We start from the raw sequence: 24,957 nt of genomic DNA, 5'->3' as shown, positions 1-24,957 counted from the left end.
ATAAAATATAACCATACAATACTTATCTTTGCAACTTCATAAAGTTATGTTCTCTATATTGTTCTTTGTATCTATCACAAGGTAGAAGCCAAAATGGCCTTTAAGATTAACAACAACAATGTTTATCCCATCAATGTATTGTACATAAGCCTTGTGACCTCTTCTCAAGATGCTGTAGAAAATTCTCATTGCACACTGATTGAAGCCAAAGACGCGATCCTTTAACCTATCCTACCTTTCATCTAGAATATTAGCTTAGCCAAATGACAACTTGACTGCACAATTTGTAATCGATGTTAGAATTATCGTAGTCTGGAAAGAGATTTAGGCGGATGACTAGCATTTGTTGCTGAGAAGGCCAAACGAAATAGATGGTCGTGTAGAATGCAATGGCCGCAAAGAAGAAGAGAGTGCCATCGACAACAAGGAGGCGGAGGCACCCTACGATAGGGTTTAATGGAGTCAGAGACAGTCATAAATGAGAAGTCTCTGTAGGATATCCATCGGCCTAGGCTCCCACAACTAGGGCCATGACATTGGCACATATTCCCTTCTGCAAAAATGGGCGAGTTAACATCATTTCCCGGTTTCTCATAGATGAATTAAAAGATGAAGTCGTAGAGGAGACCACCTAAAACATAATATAGATACAAAGATGTTAGATTGACGCGGGAGCTCCCTCCATAACAAACAACATAAGATTAACAGGAAACAAAGGAAAAAATGACGTTTCATATTCAAGCGACGGATGTTAGAAAAATAAATGAGGCACATACAGGAAATATTAATAAAACTTGAACCACCAATACTGACACAACATAATAACTAGTGCAAACAAGAAATGAACTTAGATGCAGTACAAAAAAAATGCAATCGCACCATGGCGAGATGTCACATGGCAACTGAAAACATGGTGCTGATAGAAGTGAAGACATAAAAAAATTGGAATTGGAGGGAAAAGTGAAGGCATGGAGCCAAGGAACAAAACATGATTCCAATAATACTTAAAATAATAAATTCAAATACAAGAGTGCTCTGGACGAGCTATAGACAAATATTAGAAGAGGAAATGATGCACAAAGCAGTACTTAGATAGATAGAACTCACTTGCAGCTACTTACATAATGAAAACATAGATAATGCAATCTGGAATACAATTAAAACAAAAAGCAATACTTTCTCATGCCTGTTATCTAACTAAGCTCTGATACCATGTTGGATTTTAAGCCTAGAAATCAGATAAACAACAATAACGAATAACCAAAAAAGATGCAAGAGACGCACATAATTATCTTGGAAAAACCCTTCGAGAATGAAGGGAAAAACCCAGCGTCACATAACAAAATATCATTTTATTGATAATAAAATCAAGTGTACAATGCCTATCGCTTGATGCGATATAGATAACTTAAAGAGAGACTCTTCATGTTCCAATCATCTGTCTCTTCAATTTCTTAAAATGTGACTGTTTATTACAATTACAACTCTTCGTATTTTCATGCCTTAATGCATGTTGAATGACATGTCATTAAATTGAATGTTACAATTATCATAAACATCCTTTTTAGCTGAAGGTGACTATAATGGATTAACGCCCAAAGATAAAGATCTCTATCGCAGCTACAAACTCCAATAAGATTTAAACCTTCAATAAGTTGCTTTGACAAAGAGGCCTAATTAGGCCTAGGCTGTATATTATTAGTCCTTTGTTGAATTAAGTGTTCCAAAGGAATCATATGATCAGTTTGTATATGTTTTTTGTGTGTCCTAAAAGGGTATCTAAATCTATGCTGGGTTTGGGAAGAACTGGTCTATGTTAGAAGTTAAGGCCAGATATGTCATCTGTGAGGGCTACTAGGAGTCAAGCTTGTTTATGTGCAGTAGCTAATAGATTGAGAAACTAGATTTCTTAGGTTTTGTTTATGGTTGTCTAATGTGCATTCACTTGTTGGAAGGTGTCCCCATGGTTAGTTTGATGACTGTGGAGTCAGCCAATGTTCCTACAAAACCAAAGCTTCTATGTGCATCCATTCCTTGAATATCTAAACATATCAGCACCATCCAATTATAGATGCTGGTCCTTACATCATCACAAGCCAACACAAGGCACAAAATGTTCCTGAGCAAATAAATGAATACGGTATGGAGGAGAATCAATAGGATTCAAGGTGCTTTTTGCTTTTCATACATGTTTTTTGTCTATGTAGAGGAATTTTACCTCTATGCTACTAGCAGTTTTTAAAATCACAGTGCAGTTGATTTTGATCAAAAGGCCATCATCTCTGTTAGTCTCTAATCTAAATGTTTCTTCAATGTTGTTCCTTGTGAACTTGATCATCACCTTTCGATCATGGGATAAGGCTTGTTTTGTCCTAGGTTATACATCTCTGCAATGGCCATCATCAAATCTGCATTAAGAAACACATTAGGAACAATAGTCCTTGCTAAATTGGAGTCCGAGATGTTTCTAACTGCTAACCCATGCTTTCTCTTATAATTTCTTCTCTAACGGGCAAATCCTATTATTATTCAAGCCATTCATCAACCTTAACTTCCATATACCAATATCTGATGCCGTGGTAGCTCCTGTAAGCTTGCATTTTAGCAAGTCCATTCTACGTCTCCATTTATGGGAAATTATAAAGAATCTCTTCAACCTCTTGCTATTACTGTTACTCCATTGGTTGTCCCAATGTTTCTTTGCGAGGTTTTGCCTACATATACGCTTAAGTAACAATTTCTTTTCTTTTGCAAACATTTTCAAAGAGGGGGCATGGTTGTTGAATGCCCTTAGTTTGGCATACTAAATATCTTTTTTGAAATCTTTGGGTGGTAGGATATCACCACTATTTGATCAACATATCAGATGGTGGATTTGTGTGCATTTCTGTCATTACCATACACCATAGTGTGTAAAATAGGTTCAGAATCCCTTAGATTAAAAGTGGGTGTAAAGATAATCTTATCTACCTCTGCCTTGTAATCGGTGAGTTTTAAGGAAAAACTTGCGGTTCCTGTAGCCTGTTGTTAGAATCTGAAAAGATTAATAACCCAGAAAACTAGTGCAAAGAGTAAATATCTAAACTATGAAGCAAATGATACAAAATCAAAATAGCATCATAGAGTTAGTCTCCAAGAGAGTAATGCAAATGCTGGAAACAAAATAGCATTAAGAGGATGCAAAAATAAGAGATATAAATACAAGCCAGGTAGCATGCTTATATAGGCTAGGAAGAGGGAGGAGGTGGCAACACCAACCAATGAGGAGCAACCATCTATCGGACTAAAGATAGCAAAGTATCTTCCCAAGATAGCTAATGGATGCTCACATGTAGGAAGGTGACACCTCACAACCATTCACCTAATAAGACATGCTTTATTAACCTAAGCGAGATTATTAAAAGTGTAGGAAAAACCTAGCAAAATAGGAAAAAATAAAAAACTACACTAACACCCCTCCATAAGTGGAGCTTAGGTGGATGTAGAAATGGGTCCCGACAACGAGGCCATGATAGGTACCCAAGTACAATGCAAGAAGATGCAACCTCTGAAAGGGGGGAAAGAGAGAAAACCACATGGGAAAAACCCTCCCCCAAAAAGAGGTAAGAACCTAGTGAAGAACTGAAGAAGTCTCCCGCTAGGGAAATTGTCCCTTAAAACAGGAACAAGGAGTGATCATGAAGAAGCAGCATCACTGAAGCATGAAGAACCGCAAAACTTTGTTAAAATGCTGATCTATAGAACCTCCATGGAAATAGAAGGCATGAACCATCAACCAAAGAAGCATAGAACAACAATATAACCTCCCCTTAAGGTAGGTGAGGTGACAGGTAGTTGAAAAGATGGGCCAAAAATCTCCTACAACACAGGAGCCAAACACATCGAGAGTGAGGTACAAACACAAATAAAGGCATGTGTCATCGACACTGCATGAGGAATTAGAGAAAGAGGGCCTATAAGCGGCAAACAACTATCCCCCCTATGGCACTTTATATAATAGTGCGAGTACAATGAATCACAATGATGAAAAGGATCCCGAAATGCAAGAGTGGCACTTTATCTCAGTGCGTTGCATAAAGATGCTTACAATGAATATCAACAATGATCACAAAAAACATAAGGCTGAAACAACAGAAGGTAAAGCCCAAAACGAAGCAACTGAAGCAACAAAATCGATCTCTGGACCTGAAACAAACAGAATATCCACCAGAATGCTAAAACGCAAAAGACTGAATAGGATGTGTCTGGAATAGAATCTGGAACAACCAGCATCACTGGAAAGAGCATAGAAAGAGCTTTCCAGCGATATAAAGAAGTCCAAAATCGGAGATCGGAAGCTCAAGATACGCCTCCCGGAGTGCAAAATAGAACATCCGGCTTTGACTGCCATAACAGGCAACCAAACTGCATCAAAATTCAAAAACACTTGTACCAGCATCTCCGTCTCAGAACCAGCTTTCCGGCGCTTCTTTCGGATCGGAAAAATACTTCCGTATGCAAAAGTTATGGCCAAAAAATCAAAGGTAGGTCCAAAATGACCCTAGGAGAGGTGCAAGAAGGTGCTGATGCAGGATGACGTCATGTTGACGTCAGCAAAAGCCACGATTAAAATTGACGGCTTGGAGGCCGTCGCCACAAAAAGAGTGCCACGTGGCAGGTCCACGTGGCAAAATCGACGTGGCAGGGGTGACGTGGCGGGTCCACGTGTCACCCCTGTAGTGGCTGCAACGCTGACGGAGACTGCACGGCTATCGGAGGGGACACCTGTCGGACAGCAGGGTGCTGACATGGCGGACGGTAGTCGAAGCGGTGGTTTGAAGATGCGCCGCCGGCGGAGGTGGTCGAAGGGCGGTGCCGAGCCGCAGCAGCTCAGCGGTGGCGCTGCCGGTGGCAGCGGCCGGTGAGCTGCGCGGTGGCGGCCGTAGGGTGGTGCATCGGTGGCTGCTGGGTGGCCACCCGGCTGAGCGCCCAAATTATATTTTTTTAAATTTTTTTTTTCGACTCTGCGTCCGTACGATCCGTACGGCAGCGACCCTGGAGGCTTAAAAAATCTCCAAAAATGCTCTGTGTCCAAAATCGAAAAGTTTTGTATGAATCCTGACTGCAAACGGCCTTCCGGATCTAATGGTGATGTCCGTTTGGGCTGAAAGTGCTCCGAAAATTTGCTGATCTCCTGATTTGAAGAAAAATTGCATTCAAATCTGTGACTGCCAGCAGAGAGGGGTATGGCTGTAGCTTTGCATGCTCGATTCTGAAAAATATATAGCTTGCATGCAAAATCTAAAAGATACCCAGATGGTTTTTCAGGGCTGCGAACAAAACCCAGAAAGCGTTTTTCTTGCTAATGTACAGAAGATGTTGCTGTAGTGTAAATCAGACGCCTTTAACAGTAAAAACCGGCTCAAAAAATTAAAAAATGACCCCAGCAACCAAAATATGACATGCAAATGCTGGATCAGCTTCTCAAGTCCATCAATGGCATGCTGGAACCTGCAAAATTGATTGAAAACTCCAAATATGCAAGTTGGTTGTCAGATTTGAGATTGAAACCTCAGAGAAAAACTATTTTTATCAAAACTTTTCTGATTCTCAGGATCATCCAAAGATGCAAGAGAAGAGCATACTTCGTTTTTCAAAAAACTACAATAAAGTTTATTTGCCCTCCCCGAATCTCTCAAATAAAGAAACTAAAATTTACTCTTGCACATAGAAAAGCTTTGATACCATGTTAGAATCTGAAAAGATTAATAACCCAGAAAACTAGTGCAAAGAGTAAGTATCTAAACTATGAATGCAAATGATACAAAATCAAAATAGCATCATAGAGTTAGTCTCCAAGAGAGTAATGCAAATGCTGGAAACAAAATAGCATTAAGAGGATGCAAAAATAAGAGATATAAATATAAGCCAGGTAGCATGCTTATATAGGCTAGGAAGAGGGAGGAGGTGGCAACACCAACCAATGAGGAGCAACCATCTATCGGACTAAAGATAGCAAAGTATCTTCCCAAGATAGCTAATGGATGCTCACATGTAGGAAGGTGACACCTCACAACCATTCACCTAATAAGACATGCTTTATTAACCTAAGCGAGATTATTAAAAGTGTAGGAAAAACTTAGCAAAATAGGAAAAAATAAAAAACTACACTAACACCTGTGGGCTATGACGGCTTAATAGGGCAAAAACTCTTTTTTTTTCATTGTCTGTTGCATTTGTGTTCTCTAGAGCCTTGAGGTGTGGAGAGAAGAAGCTTTGGAGGCATTCTTAGCTGATTACAAGTGATTCAAGGCGGATTTGAGTGGATTTTAGAGGATTCTAACCAGTTTTAGAAGACAAATCTCTTTCCAGGTATGTTTCTTTTATCATAGCTTGAAAACTTTGTATAGTTTTAACAAATGTTCTATTGTTTTTGTTGTTGTTTGTAAATGATTTCAAATCATTTAAAAACAGTTTAACTCTATGTTTGAATCATTTGAAAGCCATTCAACTCTATGTTTGACAATTTTTTTTGAAGAATATGTAAGATTTTCTAAAAACAAACCTTAGTTGTTCTAACTTTGTTTATTCTTTTTTCTATAAATTTATATGTAGGGCAGCGGTTATGCATTAAAAAAAATGACAAACCTGCAAGAAGGGTGGCCACAGACACCATGCCCATCTGGATATAAAGGCACTCGACCTAAAAATGCAAGAGATAAGGCATGGTGGTATGCCTATGAAGCTCCAAATGAGCCTAGGAAGGTTATATGCATTCCATGTGAGAGACTTATTTCTGGAGGCATAAGCTGCTTAAAATATCACCTTGCAGGCATAAAGAAACATGATTCAAATCCTTGTCTCAAGGTAACTGAAGAAGAAAAAAGATTCATCAATGCCCTACTTTCAGCTGCTAAAGAGAAAAAATTGAATAGGGAGAGGGCAAAATTAGCTATGAGGGCAGCCATAGCTGAATCTCAAGGAGCTCTTTTTGATATGCAAGAGGAAGAAAAAGCACTTGAGAACATACCAGGATATCTTCGTGGCCCACGGATCGGCAAACAAAATGCCTCTTTTGCCGGTTTCACTTCTTCTACATTTCCTAGTTCTTCATCACCATCCACATCAGGGATAGGGAGTTATTTTGTGCCTAGGAACATAGTTGGATCACAACCATCATTAGAGGGCACTGGATGGTTCAAGGAGGTGCATGAGCAAACTGATATTGCAACAATTGATTTTTGGTTTTTTAACAATATCTCAATGTATGGGGCTGATAGTCCCTATTGGTTGAATTTGGTGAATGCAATTTCAATATCGGGCAAAGGGTACAAGCCACCTACTCGCAAGGATGAGTGGAAGGTTAGTATTTTACTATTTAGTAATTGTAAATAATTGTGATTCACTTCAGTTCATTGTTATATTTTAAATTTTAATTGTTATTTCCTATTTTTTACTAGCACTTTATTACACCTAAATTTTGTAGGTTGCTTGACCATGCGGTTGGTAGGGCAAGAGTATTGATAAAAGACCAAAAGAAAGAGTGGAAGAAGTATGGCTGCATCATTTTATCTGATCGGTGGACAGATGGAAGAAGTAGAACCATTATTAATTTCTTGGTTGCTTGCAAAAATGATGTGGTGTTTTGGAAATCTGTTGACGCCTCCAATAAAGTGAAAAATGCACACACATTAGCTTTAATGTTGGAGAATGTTGTCATGGAAGTGGGACTAGAGAATGTGGTGCAAATAATCACAGATAATGCAGCAGCATAGATGGCAGCAAGTAAATTTAATTTTTTATGTTCAATATGAATCATGAATGTAATGCTATGGTATTATTCAATTTAGATTTGATGTAAATATGGAAAGTTTGTAACTAATTATTGATTTTTTACAAATCTTTTAGGTAGAATCCTCCAAGAGAGGCATCCGACACTTTTTTAGGTCACCTTGTGTAGCACATGTCCTTGACCTTCTTTTAAAGGACATAGAAAAACTTGGAAGATGCTAGGCAAGTCACCAAATATATCTATAATCACCCATGGGTTCTCAGTTTGATGAGAAAGACCACTAAAGGCAAAGATTTGGTGACACCCGCTATGACAAGGTTTGCAACCATGTTCTTGACGTTGCAAAGTATTCTCGACCACATATTAGCTCTGAAACAAATGTTTGTGTGTGCTGATTGGGTTGCTTCATCTTACTCAAAGAAGCCCGAAGGAGAGGCTATGGCACATATAGTCTTTGATGATATTTTTTTTGAAAACGCTAAGGAGATTGTGGAGGTAACTTCAAGAATCAAAACATTATATTTTTAGTTGATTCAAGTTTCATTATTAATTCATAACTTACTATGTTATTAATTAATTTGTATTTTTCAAATATCAAATGTAGATGTCTATGCCCCTGGTTAGAGTCTTGTGCATATGTGATGGGCAACAATCCCCAATGGAAGGTCTTTATGAGGCCATGGATAGGGCCAAAGAGGCTGTCAGAAATTACCATCATGGGGACAGACTCAGATTTGACCCCATTTGGGAAATAATTGATAGGAGGTGGAACAATATGCTCCACCAACCCATTCATGCAACAGGTTACTTCCTCAACCCCAAATTCAGGTACTATGATTGTCCTTGAATTTGAGATTTTACTAAGACTTTATTTTACTTTACTTTTTAAGGTTGTGTAGTCAGACTTGATATTAATTTCTATTTGTTTTAGGGCTGATGATTCCGACTCAGATCCTAACGGAGAGGTCATGGAAGGTCTCTCTAAATGCATTGAGAGAATGATATCCAATGATGCAGAGAGAGACCTTGTTGTGACCGAACAACAAGTCTATGTGGAATTGAGAGGTAATTTGTTCTCTTCTATGCTAGCAAAGAGAGCAAGATCTACTCACGCATCAGGTAAAGCGTCAAACTTTAAAAATTCTGCAAATTAATAAGTTGTGTTTCTGATTATCTTTTTTCATTGCTTTATAACTTTTTATATTTTGTTTTATAGATGCTTGGTGGGCAAGTTGGGGTGGCAATACCCCCAATTTAAAGAATTTTGCTCTCAGAGTCCTATGCCAACCTTGTAGCTCATCCCATTGTGAGCGCAATTGGAGCTTATTTGAGTCCATCCACACAAAGAAAAGAAATAGAATAACTCAAAAATGGCCTAATGACCTTGTTTATGTGCACTATAATTTTAAGGTGCGCATAAAAAGGGCACAGAGTTCAGCACTACCTGGTCCATTTGATCTGGAAGAGATAAATCCTTATTCTGATTGGACAACATAGGAGCCACGTCCATTGTTTATACCAGATGAAATCGTTGATTTGGAGAGGCAGGCCATGGAGGGGGATGTTGGAACTGATTTTCATTCCACAATGGATGACATTGAGGATGGGGACGATGATGATTCAAGCTCAGAGGACGAGGCATTACTAGTGCCACATATAGGAGGAGATACATCCTCTTCCAGGATGCCGAGCCAGTCAGTAGGGATGTTGAGCGAGGAGGCACAACCACAGTTCATAGTCATGCAATGCACGCCCTATCCTAATGTGGGGCACTTCTTTGAGGACTAGAGCCCCTTGCTTTCTTGCTAGTGCAGCTGAAAAGAGGAAGATGTGATTGTATTGATGTATTTAGACTTTTAGTATTTACTTCTGGTTTGACAGATTGAAACTATTTACTATTTTGCTTTCTGCCATGAGCATTCCGCATGAGAATGCAATTTTGTACCCACTATGGTTTTATATATATCTAAACTCTGCTTGTTTCTTTTGTGTTCTCTTTAATTAACTTATTAGATGCATCTTCTTATTAAATTTTGCAAAATAAATGTATTTTTAATTAAATTTCATCAGTTTTTTTAGGTTCTCGAGTTTTCTCGAGTTTTTTTTTTTAAATCACTGAGTTTTTCCCGATTAAACTTTTAAGGGGCTTGGCGAGTTTTCCAACTATTGTTGTAACTACCCTTTTTAGGGATGTCATAACTTCCTTTTACCAATTATATTTAATTTTACCCCTCCCCAATATTTCTGTTGTACCCTTGCTTGCCGCAGTTGTAGAATCATCAAAATTATGGAATTCTGTCCACTTCCTAAAGGTGGTGTGTATGCTATACAAATGGAGTGCTATTGGACATTGTATGGGTGTATGGATGAAAGCCTTTCTCGACATGAACAATACAGTGGACACAAACAATACAGTGGTGCATAGAACAATTATGTTTTTGTGACTCCCATACAAAGATTCCTACTTTTGTATGGTGTATTCCTTTGTGTTTGTTGACCCTTAACCAAGATTCCTACTGCTGTACATTCCTCTGCATTTTTGTGACCTGCATACCAAGATTCCTACTTTTGTATGGTATATTCTTTCCACTTCTCTTGTACGCTGCATTGTTGTTTTGTATGTAGTTCTGAACTTCTGTACAAATACTGTATAACAATGCTTCCTCCCTTCTTTGTACATTGTATTTGATGTTGTTTGTATGACTCCCCGTCTTTTACTTATTTCATTTGCCCTAATTGTATGATGCACCATATAGTTCTCTTGCCTCGTTCATATGACTTTCTACAATGACTTTGTCTCCTTCAAAGATCTTTTTGTGTGCTCAATTTTTTTGTCTCTCGTCCCTTTATTGAGTTACCTGCGGTTAGGGTTTTAATAGTGCCTTTTTTTGTATGTGGAAGGCTAATTATGTTTTTCCCTTATGATTTTTTTCTTCTTTAATTCCTTTTTAACATTATTTTTCTTATTTTCTTTATAACTCCTAATATTAATCTTTTCATCATGAGTTTGTTATCTTGTTTTTTCAACCCTTTTCCTTTTTATTACAAGCTTCATAACCTTAATGCTTATAATTTTTCTTTTTTTAAGAGATGGCATACCTTTTCTTTTTATTAGTGGTCTTCTATTCCTTGTTTTGCCTTGGTATGCTTCCCCTTAAATTTTGTAAATTGTTTTATCCACATCTTAATTATCTGTTTCCCTTTCTCCTCATTTGCTCAAACTCTTGGCTTCTTTTGAAATTCCTTGTTCTCTTCGGCTCGTTCCCTCTTGGTGCTTCTTTCTTCATTACATCAAACCCTAACCTCCAAGGCATATTGCCATATGCAAGTGCCTAGGGGTGTTTTGTAACATTCATTTTCACTAATAAATCCAAGGCACTCAAAGTCAAATATTTTGTCCACTAAAGGCTCTGGTCTCACTCCTTAATAGCTTCCATCAATGTTTTTGCCTCCATACTTGTAGTACCATATAACTTGTCCGCTTACCATTGGGGTCCCACTGGATTTAGTATCACTCTCCATGATGCATTCGGGGTAGCGGTAAGGTACTCTTTGTCCTTCCACAACATATTTTTGGATAAGTTTATCCACAACCATCTCCTCCCGAGATAAATAGTTCATCTTTTTTTATTACCATCTTGTGACATGGTCAGAGCGTGACACCATACTCTAGGCAATATCTTCCTCCAAGTCATCCTCCAAGATCTCACCCTTGGCTGCTTGTTGCATTTTGCATTGTTCTTTAACCTCCTAATCAATTTCATAGGCCACAAAATCTTCTCTTTTGCCTTCATAGGGTACCTTCCATTTCCAATGTTCATTAATCCTCACCCATAGAGTGAAGGCTCAAACAATGCATTTCTAAGATATTTGTGCGCTCTAGGTATTGTAATGTCCTCCACATGCATCCTCGCAAGTCGTTCCTTGAAAGCCATCATGTGCTTGACCTGGTCTAGGACTTGCCTATATGATTCTTCCTGGATTATTGGATCTTTGTCAATCTCCTTATCTCGGCCAATTATCCAATCTCCTGTAGTGGCATATCCTAGCATGTTGATTGATACAGTCTATGCTTTCCTCTCAGTATATTTTCAACTTGGACTCATTTATTGGTTCCTTAATCGGTTTTTTGTCCACGGTGGTAATTTTTACAGCTTCATTCTTTCCCACCTCTCTTACTTTATAAGGTCTAAGCTAGTGGATCTTGAACTTGTTGAGCTGATTTAGTTACGACACCATTGTATTTCAAAACTAATTGTACTAGCCAAACATTCATTTGACGGAGGTGTTTGTCATGCCAAAATTTTCCCTGTTGTTGAGCCACCTTGGTAGCCCATTGTATCTTTGTATCTCCCAACTAAACAAGTTAAACAATCATTCTTTCAGACTTTCTGTATCTCCCAATATACTATATTTTGCAAGTACTAGGACCTCCTTCATGTGCATGAGTTGGAAGGTTGTGTGCCTTATTGTCACTTTATAGGTTATCCAATATGCCCAGAGTACAATTGGAAGTCTCTCTTCCCAATCTCCTCGCTCCACTCTACAGGTCTTATATATTTGTAGATTCATCCGGCTCGTTGGCTTGAGGGTAGTACACGTTTGACAAGTTATGGAATATCTACAGTTCTATTGTGCTCCAAATTACCTTGTTCACAAAATGCACCCCTTGGTCACATGTAATCAATGTGGGTATACCAAACTGTGTCACAATTTTCTTATAGAGAAATCGAGCTGTGCTAGTGTTGTGTTATTCCAAAGTGCCTTGGCCTTTGCTCACTTTGTGAAGTACTCAGTGGCTACCACTATGTGCCTACATCATCGTGTAACACTTACCTTCAGAGGTTCAACAAAGTCCAAACATCATCTTTCAAAGAACTTCTTGATCTGTGAGAGAAATAATGACATGAAATCTCTCTTTAATAACTTGGTTGCCCTTTGGCTATTGTCACATTCAAGTACCACTCTTGGACATCTGTGTTCAAGGTTGGCCACCACAACCTTGTGAGTAGTACCTTCCTTGCGGTGGCATGGAGCCTCATGTGCCCTCTTGCCAACCCTTTGTGAGACTCCCTTAGTACACTCAAGATTCTTTCTCTATGACACTTGCGTAACACGTGGTTAGGTGTCATCTTGTACAACAACCCGCTAACAAGTCGGAATGTTTTAGTTTTCAACACAATATTTCTCCTTTATCCTAGTGGCATCTCCCCAGGGAGGGTGAAAGTGGACAAATATTGGCCAATATGCTCATACAAGGAAGGGAGGACTGCTATCTGAAACATTGAGCATCTAAAAAGTCTTCGTTCACCCCTTTGGTAGGCTCTCATGATTTTATTTTGGACAGTTAGTCAGTAATAATATGTCTCATTCCTTGGTGTATGATGATTGTGAATGTGAGTTACTGGAGTAGTAGTCATTGACTTCCCCTTTCCTTGTGTGATGGGCTTGTTTACCAAGACATGAATGCTTCGTGATACATGTAGAATGTGAAGGGTGTGGCAAGTAGGCAGTGTGAAGATTTTTGGATGACGTACACCATGCTCGACGCCTCTTTCGTAGTAGTACCATAATTCCTTTCAGCCCTTAACAACAATCTTCTCACAAAGTATATTGGATGGTCCAACCCTCCCGTGCCGACTTGTGCTAGCATAGCACAAATGATATATTTTGAGGCATCCACGTCTACGTGGAATTCTTTGTCCCAATTTGGATATGCCAAAATAGGTGCACTTACCAATTTGGACTTGAGTTCTTTAAATGACTCTTCCTGTTCAGTTCTCCAGGTGAATGGTTAAGATATCTGCAAATCCTTGGATGAACCATTGGTAATAGCCGACATCCCCTTAGAAGGACTTCGCTCGCATCACATACTCTGGGCTTTCCACCTCAATCATAACTTTTAATTTATCCAGGTCTATGTCAATCCTTCTTTGCAAATTATGTGCCCAAGTAGCTTTCCCCGTGGTACCATGAATTGGCACTTCTTTGGGTTGTGTGCTAGTTGTGTCCTTCGACATCATTCCATACATTCCCGCAACATATTGAGGTGGGTTTCTTCCCTGTTGTATATGGACCAATCGTCCAAGAAACCTTTGAAATTTCTGACCAACATATTGTTAAAGATATGGACTATGATTCTCTGGAAGGTGGTGGGAGTGTTCCATAGCCCGAAGGGCATAGGTTTGTATGCACACGTGACGAATGCAGTCTTCAATTTATCCTCCTGGATGATACTAATTTGGTTGTAGCCAGAAAACCCGTCCATGAATGAGTACATCTTGTACCTGGCCACTTCTTCCAATATGTTGTCAGTGAATAGAATGGGGAAGGGTCCTTGATTGTGATGACATTTAGACATCTGAAGCCTACACAAATTCGGGTTTGGTTGGCTTTCTTTTCTAAAGAGACGACAATGGGTGACTCACAGTCACTTGTCTGCACCTTGAACATGATTCTTGCATCCAATATTTCTGAATTTCTTCCTATAATTTTGCTGCATGGTTTTAATTCATGCGGTATGGTTTCTTCTGTATGGGGCGTGCACTCAATTCTAAGGAAATTTGATGGATTCTCATTGCGGAGACCCAACATTAAATTCTTAAAGTCACTAGAAAGTGGAATTTTACTTTTAACAACTCTTCCTTTTCCACTATTTAGCTTCTAGTAAGAATTTAAGTTGTTATCTAAATTATTTTGTTCTAAACTAGCCAAGTATTATATTCCTTGTAAGCAGCTAAGTCTTAGTAGCGGTTGGTCCAGATTCCTTGTAAGGAACTAAGTATTGTTTGAACTATATTTATAGGCTATCATAAATATTTGAAAAAAAAAAAAAAAACTTCTTTTGAATTCAGCTTGCGATTGTGGTTAACTTTGAATTGTTTTCAATCCCAAGGGTTTGACTCATGACTAATTGCAAGTACAAAAGAAGTCATATGACTTTGCTATCATCTACACCACTGTTTTGGTTTGACTCATGACTAATTGCAAGTACAAAAGAAGTCATATGACTTTGCTATCATCTACACCAATGTTTTTGTCTGATAATCATTTTACGTAAGAATTGAAAAAATATCGGTTAAATTAATAGCATTTTCTAAATGCAGTGGATTTTCTAATAATAACTGTTCATGACAAATTTTTTGAGATGGGGTTTGACTCATGACGAATTGCAAGTACAAAAGAAGTCATATGACTTTGCTATTATCTACACCACTGTTGTTGTCTGATAATCTGATTTTACATAAGAATTGAAAAAATATCTGGTTAAATTAATAGCATTTTCTAAATGCAGTGGATTTTCTAATAATAACTGTTGATGACAAATTTTTTGAGGTGCTTGTGTACCTTGTATGTGCCTTGTCTTGTGATTATTATCAACAGACAACAAGAAGTCCATAAAGTAACAACTACTCAAAAGTCTTATGGAATCTGGGTATTTCAGAGATGAATTAAATGGAATTGGATAAAAATACCACGTGGAAAATAAATCTAATTGAAATCAACCATGAATTTTCTACCTACTTATTACTATCATCTGTATCGTTGATGGCATTTTATGGTAGTATTGTTTCAGTGTGAAATTTGTGTATCAGTTGAAATTCATAATTATATCAGGGGAATTAGTTGATATGTACAGTGAGATAGTATGAATAACTTGTGTTTCTAATCAAACTTTATATCTTATTATCTACCAAAATTTTTGTTTCTTCTTACTGATTTTCTACTTCACCAATTGTAAATCTAATGTGTTATTTTTCCAATCCTAATGACAGGTAGATTTTGTGCTTCTTGGTGGTGATCTTTTCCATGAAAACAAGCCATCAAGGACAACTCTAATAAAAACAATAGAAATTTTACGACGTTACTGCCTCAATGATCGGCCAGTACAGTTTCAAGTTGTCAGTGATCAAACCATAAATTTTGCAAATGTGTAAGATATTCTTTTTGGTCTTTGTTAATTGCAACTCTGTTCCAAAGACAACTATTGTTAGATAACGTTTAAAATTGGAATATGTGAGAGATTAAACAGACAGACTGACAATGCATAATGTTCTAGGGAAACTTATGAGGCTATGAGCAAGACACTGAAAAATTTATTTGTTTTGCTAGTTTGTTAGTACAGGCTTTTCTGAAGCACATGGAGAGATAATGTGTCTGTCTGATAAGATCTATTGAAATTTGCGTGTAGCTACTCTCTGCAGAGGGTCTCTAATAACATCCCTGTATTTTAAAATGCATCAGAGAGTTTCTAACAGAAAATACCAATAAAGGCAATCACAGTCTTATATGGACTCCTATTATATGATTTTCATTTTGCCATACATTCCAAAAAGGTAGCCATACCATTGCCAAGGGGATTTTGGTAATATTATTGTAGCTGGTAATTTTCAAGTTAATAATTATTTCAGGTTTGGCATTCTGATCAGCAGTAATGAAATAATCCTGTTTTTGACTGCATTGTTAATTTCTATCCGGCTTGTGGAAATTAGCATTTTAAGTTTAGATAGCTATTTTGTCATCACATTAGAAATCAGTTCATTTTAGGTATTTATAATTCTAATGATAATCCGAGTGGTTCTATATCATATTGGGACTTCATAATATCCCCAAATTTTAATAAAGTGACTTAATTTTAAGTGGTCCCAAAAATTAAATAATATTGTTTTTTCTGTAGATAATTGGCCTAGGCCTTAAATTTTTATTAAATAAAATATTATTTTACATTGCGCCCCATTTAAGTGCAAACATCTGGGGGAAAAGAACGGGGAAGAAAATCCCCAGTATGACCTAGGGCATCTCGTCCAGATACTACGATACAAAATGACCCCATCTGATGTAAAAGGGATCTTTATAGAAGGAATAACCTTCTATTACAGATATTTACAAGTAAAGCACAGTTACAGCTTTCTCCCATATATGGGGTAATAATGTTACAGAAATGAGCTCTGGTTAATACAGAAGCTTAGGAGAGAAGCTAGATAAAATAGACTGCCTGATCAATATACTCTGTAACCCTTCTGCTCTTCCCAGACGATCTGCACAAGAGATACTTCTGTCAAACTTGGACTAAGATCCTTTGTTAGTAGCTCTTTAATGAGAAATATCAACAATAGACCATAAAACGTTAGACCTTCTCATCAGATTCTGATAGGCACAAGCAATCTGACAAAAAAATGGCTGCATTGATCAAAGACTAAACAATAATTAAGGCTTATGCTTGCCCAGGGGGAAACTTCTGCAAGGGAAGCACTGGCACCCAGAAGTAAAGTGAATAGAGCTTATTCCACACCAGATATACATGACATCCAGAAAAAACCAACTATGCCCAAGAATGAAGTAAAAGAAGGCAAGGCCCAATGTTCAGTCAGCAAAGAACAAACTATCATACACCATTTCAGTTCATATATTACACATTGTCAGTGCTATAGAATATAGACAAACATTCTTATTGTCTGATGTAAGAAATTTCATGTGTTCGTTAATATTTGTATTTGTGTGTGTGTGTGTGTGTGCACTCACACATTTATATGTGTATATATTTCTATATGTATATTAAAAGGGAATTAAAAATTATAAACCCTATCAAGAATTGGAGCAGTGCCTATCAATGAAATCCATTTCTTCATATACAGATAAACAAAATATACCATGGAATGCCACTAATAAGCCAAATATAGAAAAAACTGTCAGAGTACTATATCCACAAGTGCCAGAAGTAGAAGGGACCACTATCGATTAATCCTCAGCTTAGTTCACCACATAAGGGCACTAAAGAACACATAAAAAGCTGTATATACTAATATCCTATGGATTTAAGTATAAACATGTTAGTATATAATCATAAGAGCATGTATATATTCAATAAGTTGAAGATATAACAACGAGACCCAAGGAGATGTGTGAGCTTGTGCATGCTTTGAGAGATAAGGCATATCTCGATACCATTAGCCTTCATGTTGGCTAGGGTATCTGCTTTTTTATTACCTTATGTCTATATAGGGTTAAAAGTAGAATTTGGGAAATGAGCTATTAAGGACAAGGCTATTGCCAATAAGAAATTCAATTTCCAATTAGGAGTGTGTCCATGTCTCAATGTGTTGATAATGTTGGTAGAGTCACCTTCAATATCCAAGTTCTCAATGTTGAGTCTTTTACATAACTTGAAGCCTTCTATTAGGGTCTGAATTTCGGCCATATTGTTAGTAATGTCCTTTACAAGGAGGGCTAGTAAAGCTATTCCTTCACCCTTGCAGTTGTAAATAATGCAATTGAGGCTTGGCCTTGCCTGCATTTCCTCTAGAGGCCCCATCGAATTTAAATTTAAACCTCCTTTTCTGGAGAGGCTTCCATCTAAATTCCTGTCTAGCCTTGGACTTATCATGGTTACTTGGGCTTATGAAAGGAGGGAGTTTCTGTAATAGCCCTTTTCCAATTGGCCACTAATAACCACTAATACTGAATTGTGACATTTCGTCAAACACTTGATATGCAAACTAAATATACTGCTGAAAGTAAAATGCTGAATGAAGGAAATTGTTATGCAACAAATCTACTCAAATAGCTGATGTAAAAATAGTGCCAATATATTCATTCAATGATAACCAAATGCTTTTACATATGATATGCGATTTTCAACTTAGAGCATTACAATATGACACATTACAAACAAACCCTTATTGGCTGAATGCAACTGAGAATTTCTTGCAACTACAAACTGAAATGAAAGAACCTAGATTGAGCAAATGCTGGAGACTGAATGCTGAAGACGAAATGATGAAAATGCAACTCCAACCTGCCCTCAAACTTGCTGACCGTATGGCCTGCAGGTACAACTGTACATGTACGGACTGGTACGACGCCTGGCAAAAATAAATGCTGGGCTGAAAAGTGCCGAAGATGGTGTAGAAGTAATTGCCAGGCTCCAAGGAAAATTCTCCCAGAAAATAAAAATCAAACTCCCAGCCAACAGTGAAATATGAGCAAAAATGTATGTCTAGGCTGAAAATCGAACCCTGCTGGAAATGTCCAAATAAGCCCAACTTGAAGCAGTTGAATACCACTTCCAAAGTGCAACCCTTCAAAGGATATTTCACCTCCTCAGTTATGCAAATCCTTAGGAGACTCCGTTCCTAATGATCAAATCACAATTTGAAGACCAAGATGGCGCCACAAATGCTCAAAGAGAAAAGTAGTGTAAACTCAAGTCATAGAATGTCTAAATGAGAGGCCAAACACTCTATTTATTCACTTTTTTAAGAAGCCTCTAAGAACTTCTAGAAGTATCTATAAAATATTCTTATGAAATCCCTTTATAATGCACTTTTATATAGAAAGTAACTTTATAAAATAAAAAGTGCAACTCAACTCAAAATTATAATATTTTGGTCCCGCATAACACATAAAAATATGATAAACCCCATCTCTCCAAGAGCAAAATAGACCATCCAATCCCCAAATAATCATGAGAATGACTCTCACCAAAATCATTTGCCTACGAGAGTCCATGATAGGCAAATTCACTGAAAAATAGCATGTCACTAAAAAGGGGACATGACAGTCCGCCCCTTTTGAAATTGCTTGCCCTCAAGCAATCTCAAAGCTGGGTGTTGCAAAATATCTTCTCCCTCCCATGTGGCATCCTCCTCGGGGAAATCTCTCCACTTCACCAAGTACTCTCTGATAGTCCTCCTATGGAGTTGTCTCTCTCTGCTGTCAATGATGTACTTAGGAACGAGAACCAATTTCCCTTCATCATCCAATGGAGGAAGAACTGTTGAAGGCACAACATGCTGACCCAACGCCTTCTTGAGCCGTGACACATGGAAAACATTGTGTGCCCTGTTGTCTGTTGGAAGCTCAAGCTCATAAGCATCTCACCTATCCGCCTGATGATATTGAAAGGGCCATAGTATCTAGGCTCAAGCTTCTTTGACCCCCTCTTCCTGAGAGTAGACTGTCGATAAGGCTGTAGGATGAGGTAAACCATGCCACCAACTTCAAAACTCCTCTCTATACTCTTCTGATCCGCATATGGCTTATGTTGATTCTGTGCTTTGGCAATATTATCTCTAAGAGCATCAACAATGTCCTTGCTCTTCTAAAGCAAATCCCCAGCACGAGGAATTCTAACATCACTCATAAGCAAATCAACAAAGCTCGGTGCATTATAGCCATATAATGCTCTGGAAGGAGTCATCTGAATAGACATCTGATAGGTAGTATTATAGCAATACTCACATAAATAAATCCATCTAACCCATGCTTTTTGCTGACCAGCCCCGTAGTTCCTCAAATATCCCTCCACCCACTTATTTATTATCTTTGCCTGCCCATCAGTCTGCGGGTGGTAACTGGTGCTAGGTGTGAGCTCAGTGCCACATAAATGGAACACCTTCTGCCAAAAATGACTCAAGAACCTGCTGTCTCTGTCACTCACTATGCTCCGTGGTATCCCATGTAGTCTAAAAATCTCCTTGAAAAAGACTTCAGCCACTTGCACTACCGTGTAAGTAGTAGTGATGGGAAAGAAGTGGGCATACTTCGTCAATTTGTCTATCACCACATAGATGCAATCTTGCCCTTGGGCCTTAGGCAAGCCCGTAATGAAATCCATGGATATACACTCCCACTTCTTGTCAGGAATGGGAAGTGGCTGTAGGAGCCCTGCTGGAAAGGTGTGCTCTTGTTTGTTTTGCTAGCAAACATGGCACTCTCTAACATACTACAACACATCTGCCTTGAGTCCCTTCCATGTGAACCACTCCCGTACTTGCTTGTATGTTTTGAAGTATCCAGGGTGTCCAGTTGTAGGTGAATCATGAAGTGCTCTTATAACAATACGCTTCACCTTTGATCCTGGGACTAAGAATATCCTATTCTTATAGATAATCAAATCATCCACAAGTGTATACCTAGTATCAACAATTGTCCCATCAACAATCTCGGATGCCCATGAATCTCTAGCATACTCAACAATGATCAAGTGCCTCCAATCCTTTAATAATTGAATCATAGCACTGAGATGTGGTCTACATGACAATACATCTGCTACCACATTTTGAGTCCCTTTCACATAGGAGATGTCAAAATCATAAGCCTGCAGATTACTAACCCACTTTTGTTGCCTATCATTAAGATCTCTCTGTCTAAGGAAATGTCTCAAACTATTGTGGTTAGTTTTAATGCAAAACTTACCACCCAACAGATACTGCCTGAATTTAGCCAATGCATGCATAATAGCCAACATCTCCTTGTCATATATATTAAATGATCTCTTTGGCCCACGGAGCTTCCTGCTCTCAAATGCAATGGGGTGCTTGTCCTGCATTAGAACAACACCAATACCCTCTCCAAATGCATCACACTGAAGCTCAAATGGCTTCGAGAAGTCGGGCAATGCTAATACAGGGCATGTAGTCATGATCTCCTTGAATCTCTCAAATCAAGCTTGTGCCTCAGGTTTTCAAACAAAGGCTCCCTTCTTTAGCAAATCCGTCATAGGAGTTGTATGACTTGAATACCTACTGACAAATCTGCGGTAGAAACCACACAACCCAAGAAACCCTCTCAACTGTGTCAGGTTCTTTGGAGGAGGCCAATCCACAATAGCATGGATCTTATCAGGATCCATCCTTACTCCCTCTGCACTAATGATGTGACCCAAATACAATAACTCTATCATGCCCAACTCACATTTGGACTCCTTGGCGTACAAGGACTCCGACTACAAGATCCCCAAAACTATCTCCAAGTGTTCCATGTGCTCCTGCCAAGATCGATTGTAAATCAGAATATCATCAAAGAAGACTAACACATACTTCTGCAACTAGTGATGAAAGACCCTTTTCATGGTGGACTGAAAAGTAGCTGGTGCATTGGTCAGCCCAAATGGCATGACCACAAACTCAAAGTGCCCATAATGACATCTGAAGGCAGTCTTCTCAATATCCTGCTCTCTAACTTTGATTTGATGGTAATTGGATCTCAAATCAATCTTCGTGAAGTAACATGCACCGTGAAGCTCATCAGTCAACTCATCAATTCGTGGAATGGGGTTCCTGTTCTTGATTGTCCTTTTGTTCAACACCCTGTAATCAATGCACATCCTTAATGTACCATCCTTTTTCTTCACCAACACAACCGAATAAGTAAAAGGAGACTTGCTAGGCCTAATGTGACCCATCGCAAGAAGCTCCTTGATAGTTTTCTCGATCTCATCCTTGAGCCTCTTAGGATGCTTGTATGGTGTAATCATCACGGGTTTAGCACCCTCCTCCAACTCAATGATGTGCTCAATACCTCTGTCTGGTGGTCTGTTGGGTGGGATGTCATTGAAGACTCTGTCATACTTCACCCTCAACCTCTGTATGTTTGGATGATACTCTGTCTTATGCTGTCCCTCTTGTGTAGGCATGAGAGTACATACGGCTGCCCACTTAATGTCATCATGTCTGGTTAACCTCTCCATCCATCTGAAGGAAATAGTCTTGATGTCTCCATTCCTGATGGCTCTTAAAATGTGTTGCTTCCCATCCACTTCAAACTTAATCTCCATGTCCTTCAATCTGAAAGTGACCTCTTCCAATGAGCGCAACCACTCCATCCCAAGAACAATATGCAGATCACCCATGTTGACAACATGGTAGTCCGTCTTGAACTCATAGTTGTTCAGGCGTAAGGGCAAATTTCTAACCATCCTGTTACACTTAAGAGTATAACCATCAGCAACCTGAACTCGTAGTCCCTCAAACAACTCAGTCATAATACCATGACGTTCAACAAAACGAGTATCAATGAAATTGTGCGTAGCACCTGTATCAACCAAAGTAATAACTCTCTGCCCTGCTAGAACACCATGCAGTCTAAAAGATCCTTCCTGCTGAATGCTAGACAAGCGTGCCTCTTGAAAGTGCAACTCGGGCTTCTCCTTAGTCTCTGGAGCTTCTGCTTTTGCCTTAGGGTCTGCATCACTATGATCAATCTCATGTCCAGAATTACTAGAATTTGAACCCTCATAGTAAGCCCACATAACCCTGTTGGCCTTCCCCTTAGGCCTCATAGGACAATCATGATCTCTGTTGTAGGGACCCTTGCAATAAAAACATAGCTTCTTCTTGCACAAGTCATTCAGTGTCTCCATATCCAAAGGTGTAGTAGATTTACCCTTGGTATCACCTTTTTTGCCCTTGTTTTTATCAAACTTCTTATTGTCCTTGAATGAAGAAGTGCTCTTGGATGTGAACCTGCTGGAGGGTGCTGTGAGCTCCATGCTCCGTGCCTTCCTCATAGCCTTCTGCAATGAAGGGGGATCGAATGCCTTGATCCACCCCTTTAGAGGTTCAGACAACCCCTCTGTGAATTGTATAAGCAACCTTCTATCGAACACATTGTGCACCATCACTGATAACCTCTGAAACTCACCGATGTAGGCCTCCAAACTGTCTGTCTGTCTCAGCTGTGCAAGATCACGGAAGAAGACCTCTGGGTCTTTCTTATCAAAGCGCTCTACCAATCTATCCACAAAATCTTGATAGGATGTCACCTGATTATGCTGCAATGTAACCATACCATGTGACCACCAATCATGCGCTGTGCCCTCTAGATGCAAAGTGGCATACTTGATGGCATCCGTCTCTGACATAGGCCTCAATGCTAGGAATGTGTCTAACTTATGGATCCAGGCTTGTGCTGTCATTTGTCCACTGCCATCGAAAGATGGTAAGGTGAGCTTGCTACACTCCTGTTATTTTGCTCTGGTGTCCCCTTACCCTGTTCCTGATTCCTCGGCTGAGCAACTCTCTCCATCATAGTAGTCAATGCACGTATAGATTGAACTAATTCCTGCTGTCCAGTAGTCATAGCCTGGAAGAAGTTTCTAGCCTCATCATCATCAGTCCTGGGGACTCTAGGTGGACTCTGTGACTGTATTTCACCCATAGGTAGTATATCCTTGAATTCTTGCTCACCCTTAGGTGCTGCTCTCCTGCGTGTATAATACTTCTGATACCCAAAAGCTGAAAGATGCATAAAGATTCTTTACCCAACAGGATGGCAAGAACACCACTTTGATACCACTGTAATGGCCCTTTACCAACAGGCCACTAATACTGAACTGTGACATTTCATCAAACACTTGACATGCAAACTAAATATACTGCTGAATAAAGGAAATTGTTATGCAACAAATCCACTCAAATAGCTGATGTAAAAATAGTGCCAATATATTCATTCAATGATAACCAAATGCTTTTACATATGATATGTGATTTTCAACTTAGAGCATTACAACATGACACATTACAAACAAACCCTTACTGGCTGAATGCAACTGAGAATTTCTTGCAACTACAAACTGAAATGAAAGAACTTGGATTGAGCAAATGCTGGAGACTGAATGCTGAAGATGAAATGATGAAAATGCAACTCCAACCTGCCCTCAAACTTGCTGACCGTACGGCCTGCAGGTATAGTTGTACATGTACGGACTGGTACGACACTTGGCAAAAATAAATACTGGGCTGAAAGGTGCTGAAGATGGTGTAGAAATAATCACCAGGCTCCAAAGAAAATTCTCCCAGAAAAATAAAAATCAAACTCCTAACCAACAGTGAAATATGAGCAAAAATGTATGTCCAGGCTGAAAATCGAACCCTACTGGAAATGTCCAAATAAGCTTAACTTGAAGTAGCTGAATACCACTTCCAAAGTGCAACCCTTCAAAGGATATTTCACCTCCTCAGTTATGCAAATCCTTAGGAGACTCCATTCCTAATGATCAAATGACAATCTGCAAACCAAGATGGCGCCACAAATGCTCAAAGAGAAAAGTAGTGTAAACTCAAGTCATAGTATGTCCAAATGAGAGGCCAAGCACTTTATTTATTCACTTTTCTAAGAAGCCTCTTAAGAACTTCTAGAAGTATCCATAAAATATTCTTATGAAATCTCTTTATAATGCATTTTTATATAAAAAGTAACTTTATAAAATAAAAAGTGCAACTCAACTCAAAATTATAATATTTTGGCCCCGCATAACACATAAAAATATGATAAACCCCATCTCTCCAAGAGCAAAATAGACCATCCAATCCCCAAATAATCATCAGAATGACTCTCTCAACAAAATCATTTTCCTACGAGAGTCCATGATAGGCAAATTCAATTAAAAATATCATGTCACTAAA

General features: G+C 38.7%; 1 protein-coding gene across 2 annotated transcripts in view; it reads left to right on the top strand.

The window, feature by feature from the left end:
* The window catches only part of MRE11 (DNA repair and meiosis protein (Mre11)), a 227,214-nt gene that overhangs the window by 53,782 nt on the left and 148,475 nt on the right, over positions 1-24,957 (top strand). For both annotated transcript variants that reach the window (XM_089826849.1, XM_089826850.1), the window contains exon 3: positions 15,547-15,704. In XM_089826849.1, coding sequence (XP_089682975.1) covers positions 15,547-15,704 — 158 coding nt within the window. The remainder of the gene's footprint in view (positions 1-15,546; positions 15,705-24,957) is intronic.

Source organism: Cupressus sempervirens, chromosome 4, assembly GCF_028749045.1.
Source record: "Cupressus sempervirens isolate cs-2001-9-10 chromosome 4, ASM2874904v1, whole genome shotgun sequence".
Taxonomy (NCBI): domain Eukaryota; kingdom Viridiplantae; phylum Streptophyta; class Pinopsida; order Cupressales; family Cupressaceae; genus Cupressus; species Cupressus sempervirens.
This window is presented reverse-complemented; position numbering and strand designations above follow the sequence as displayed.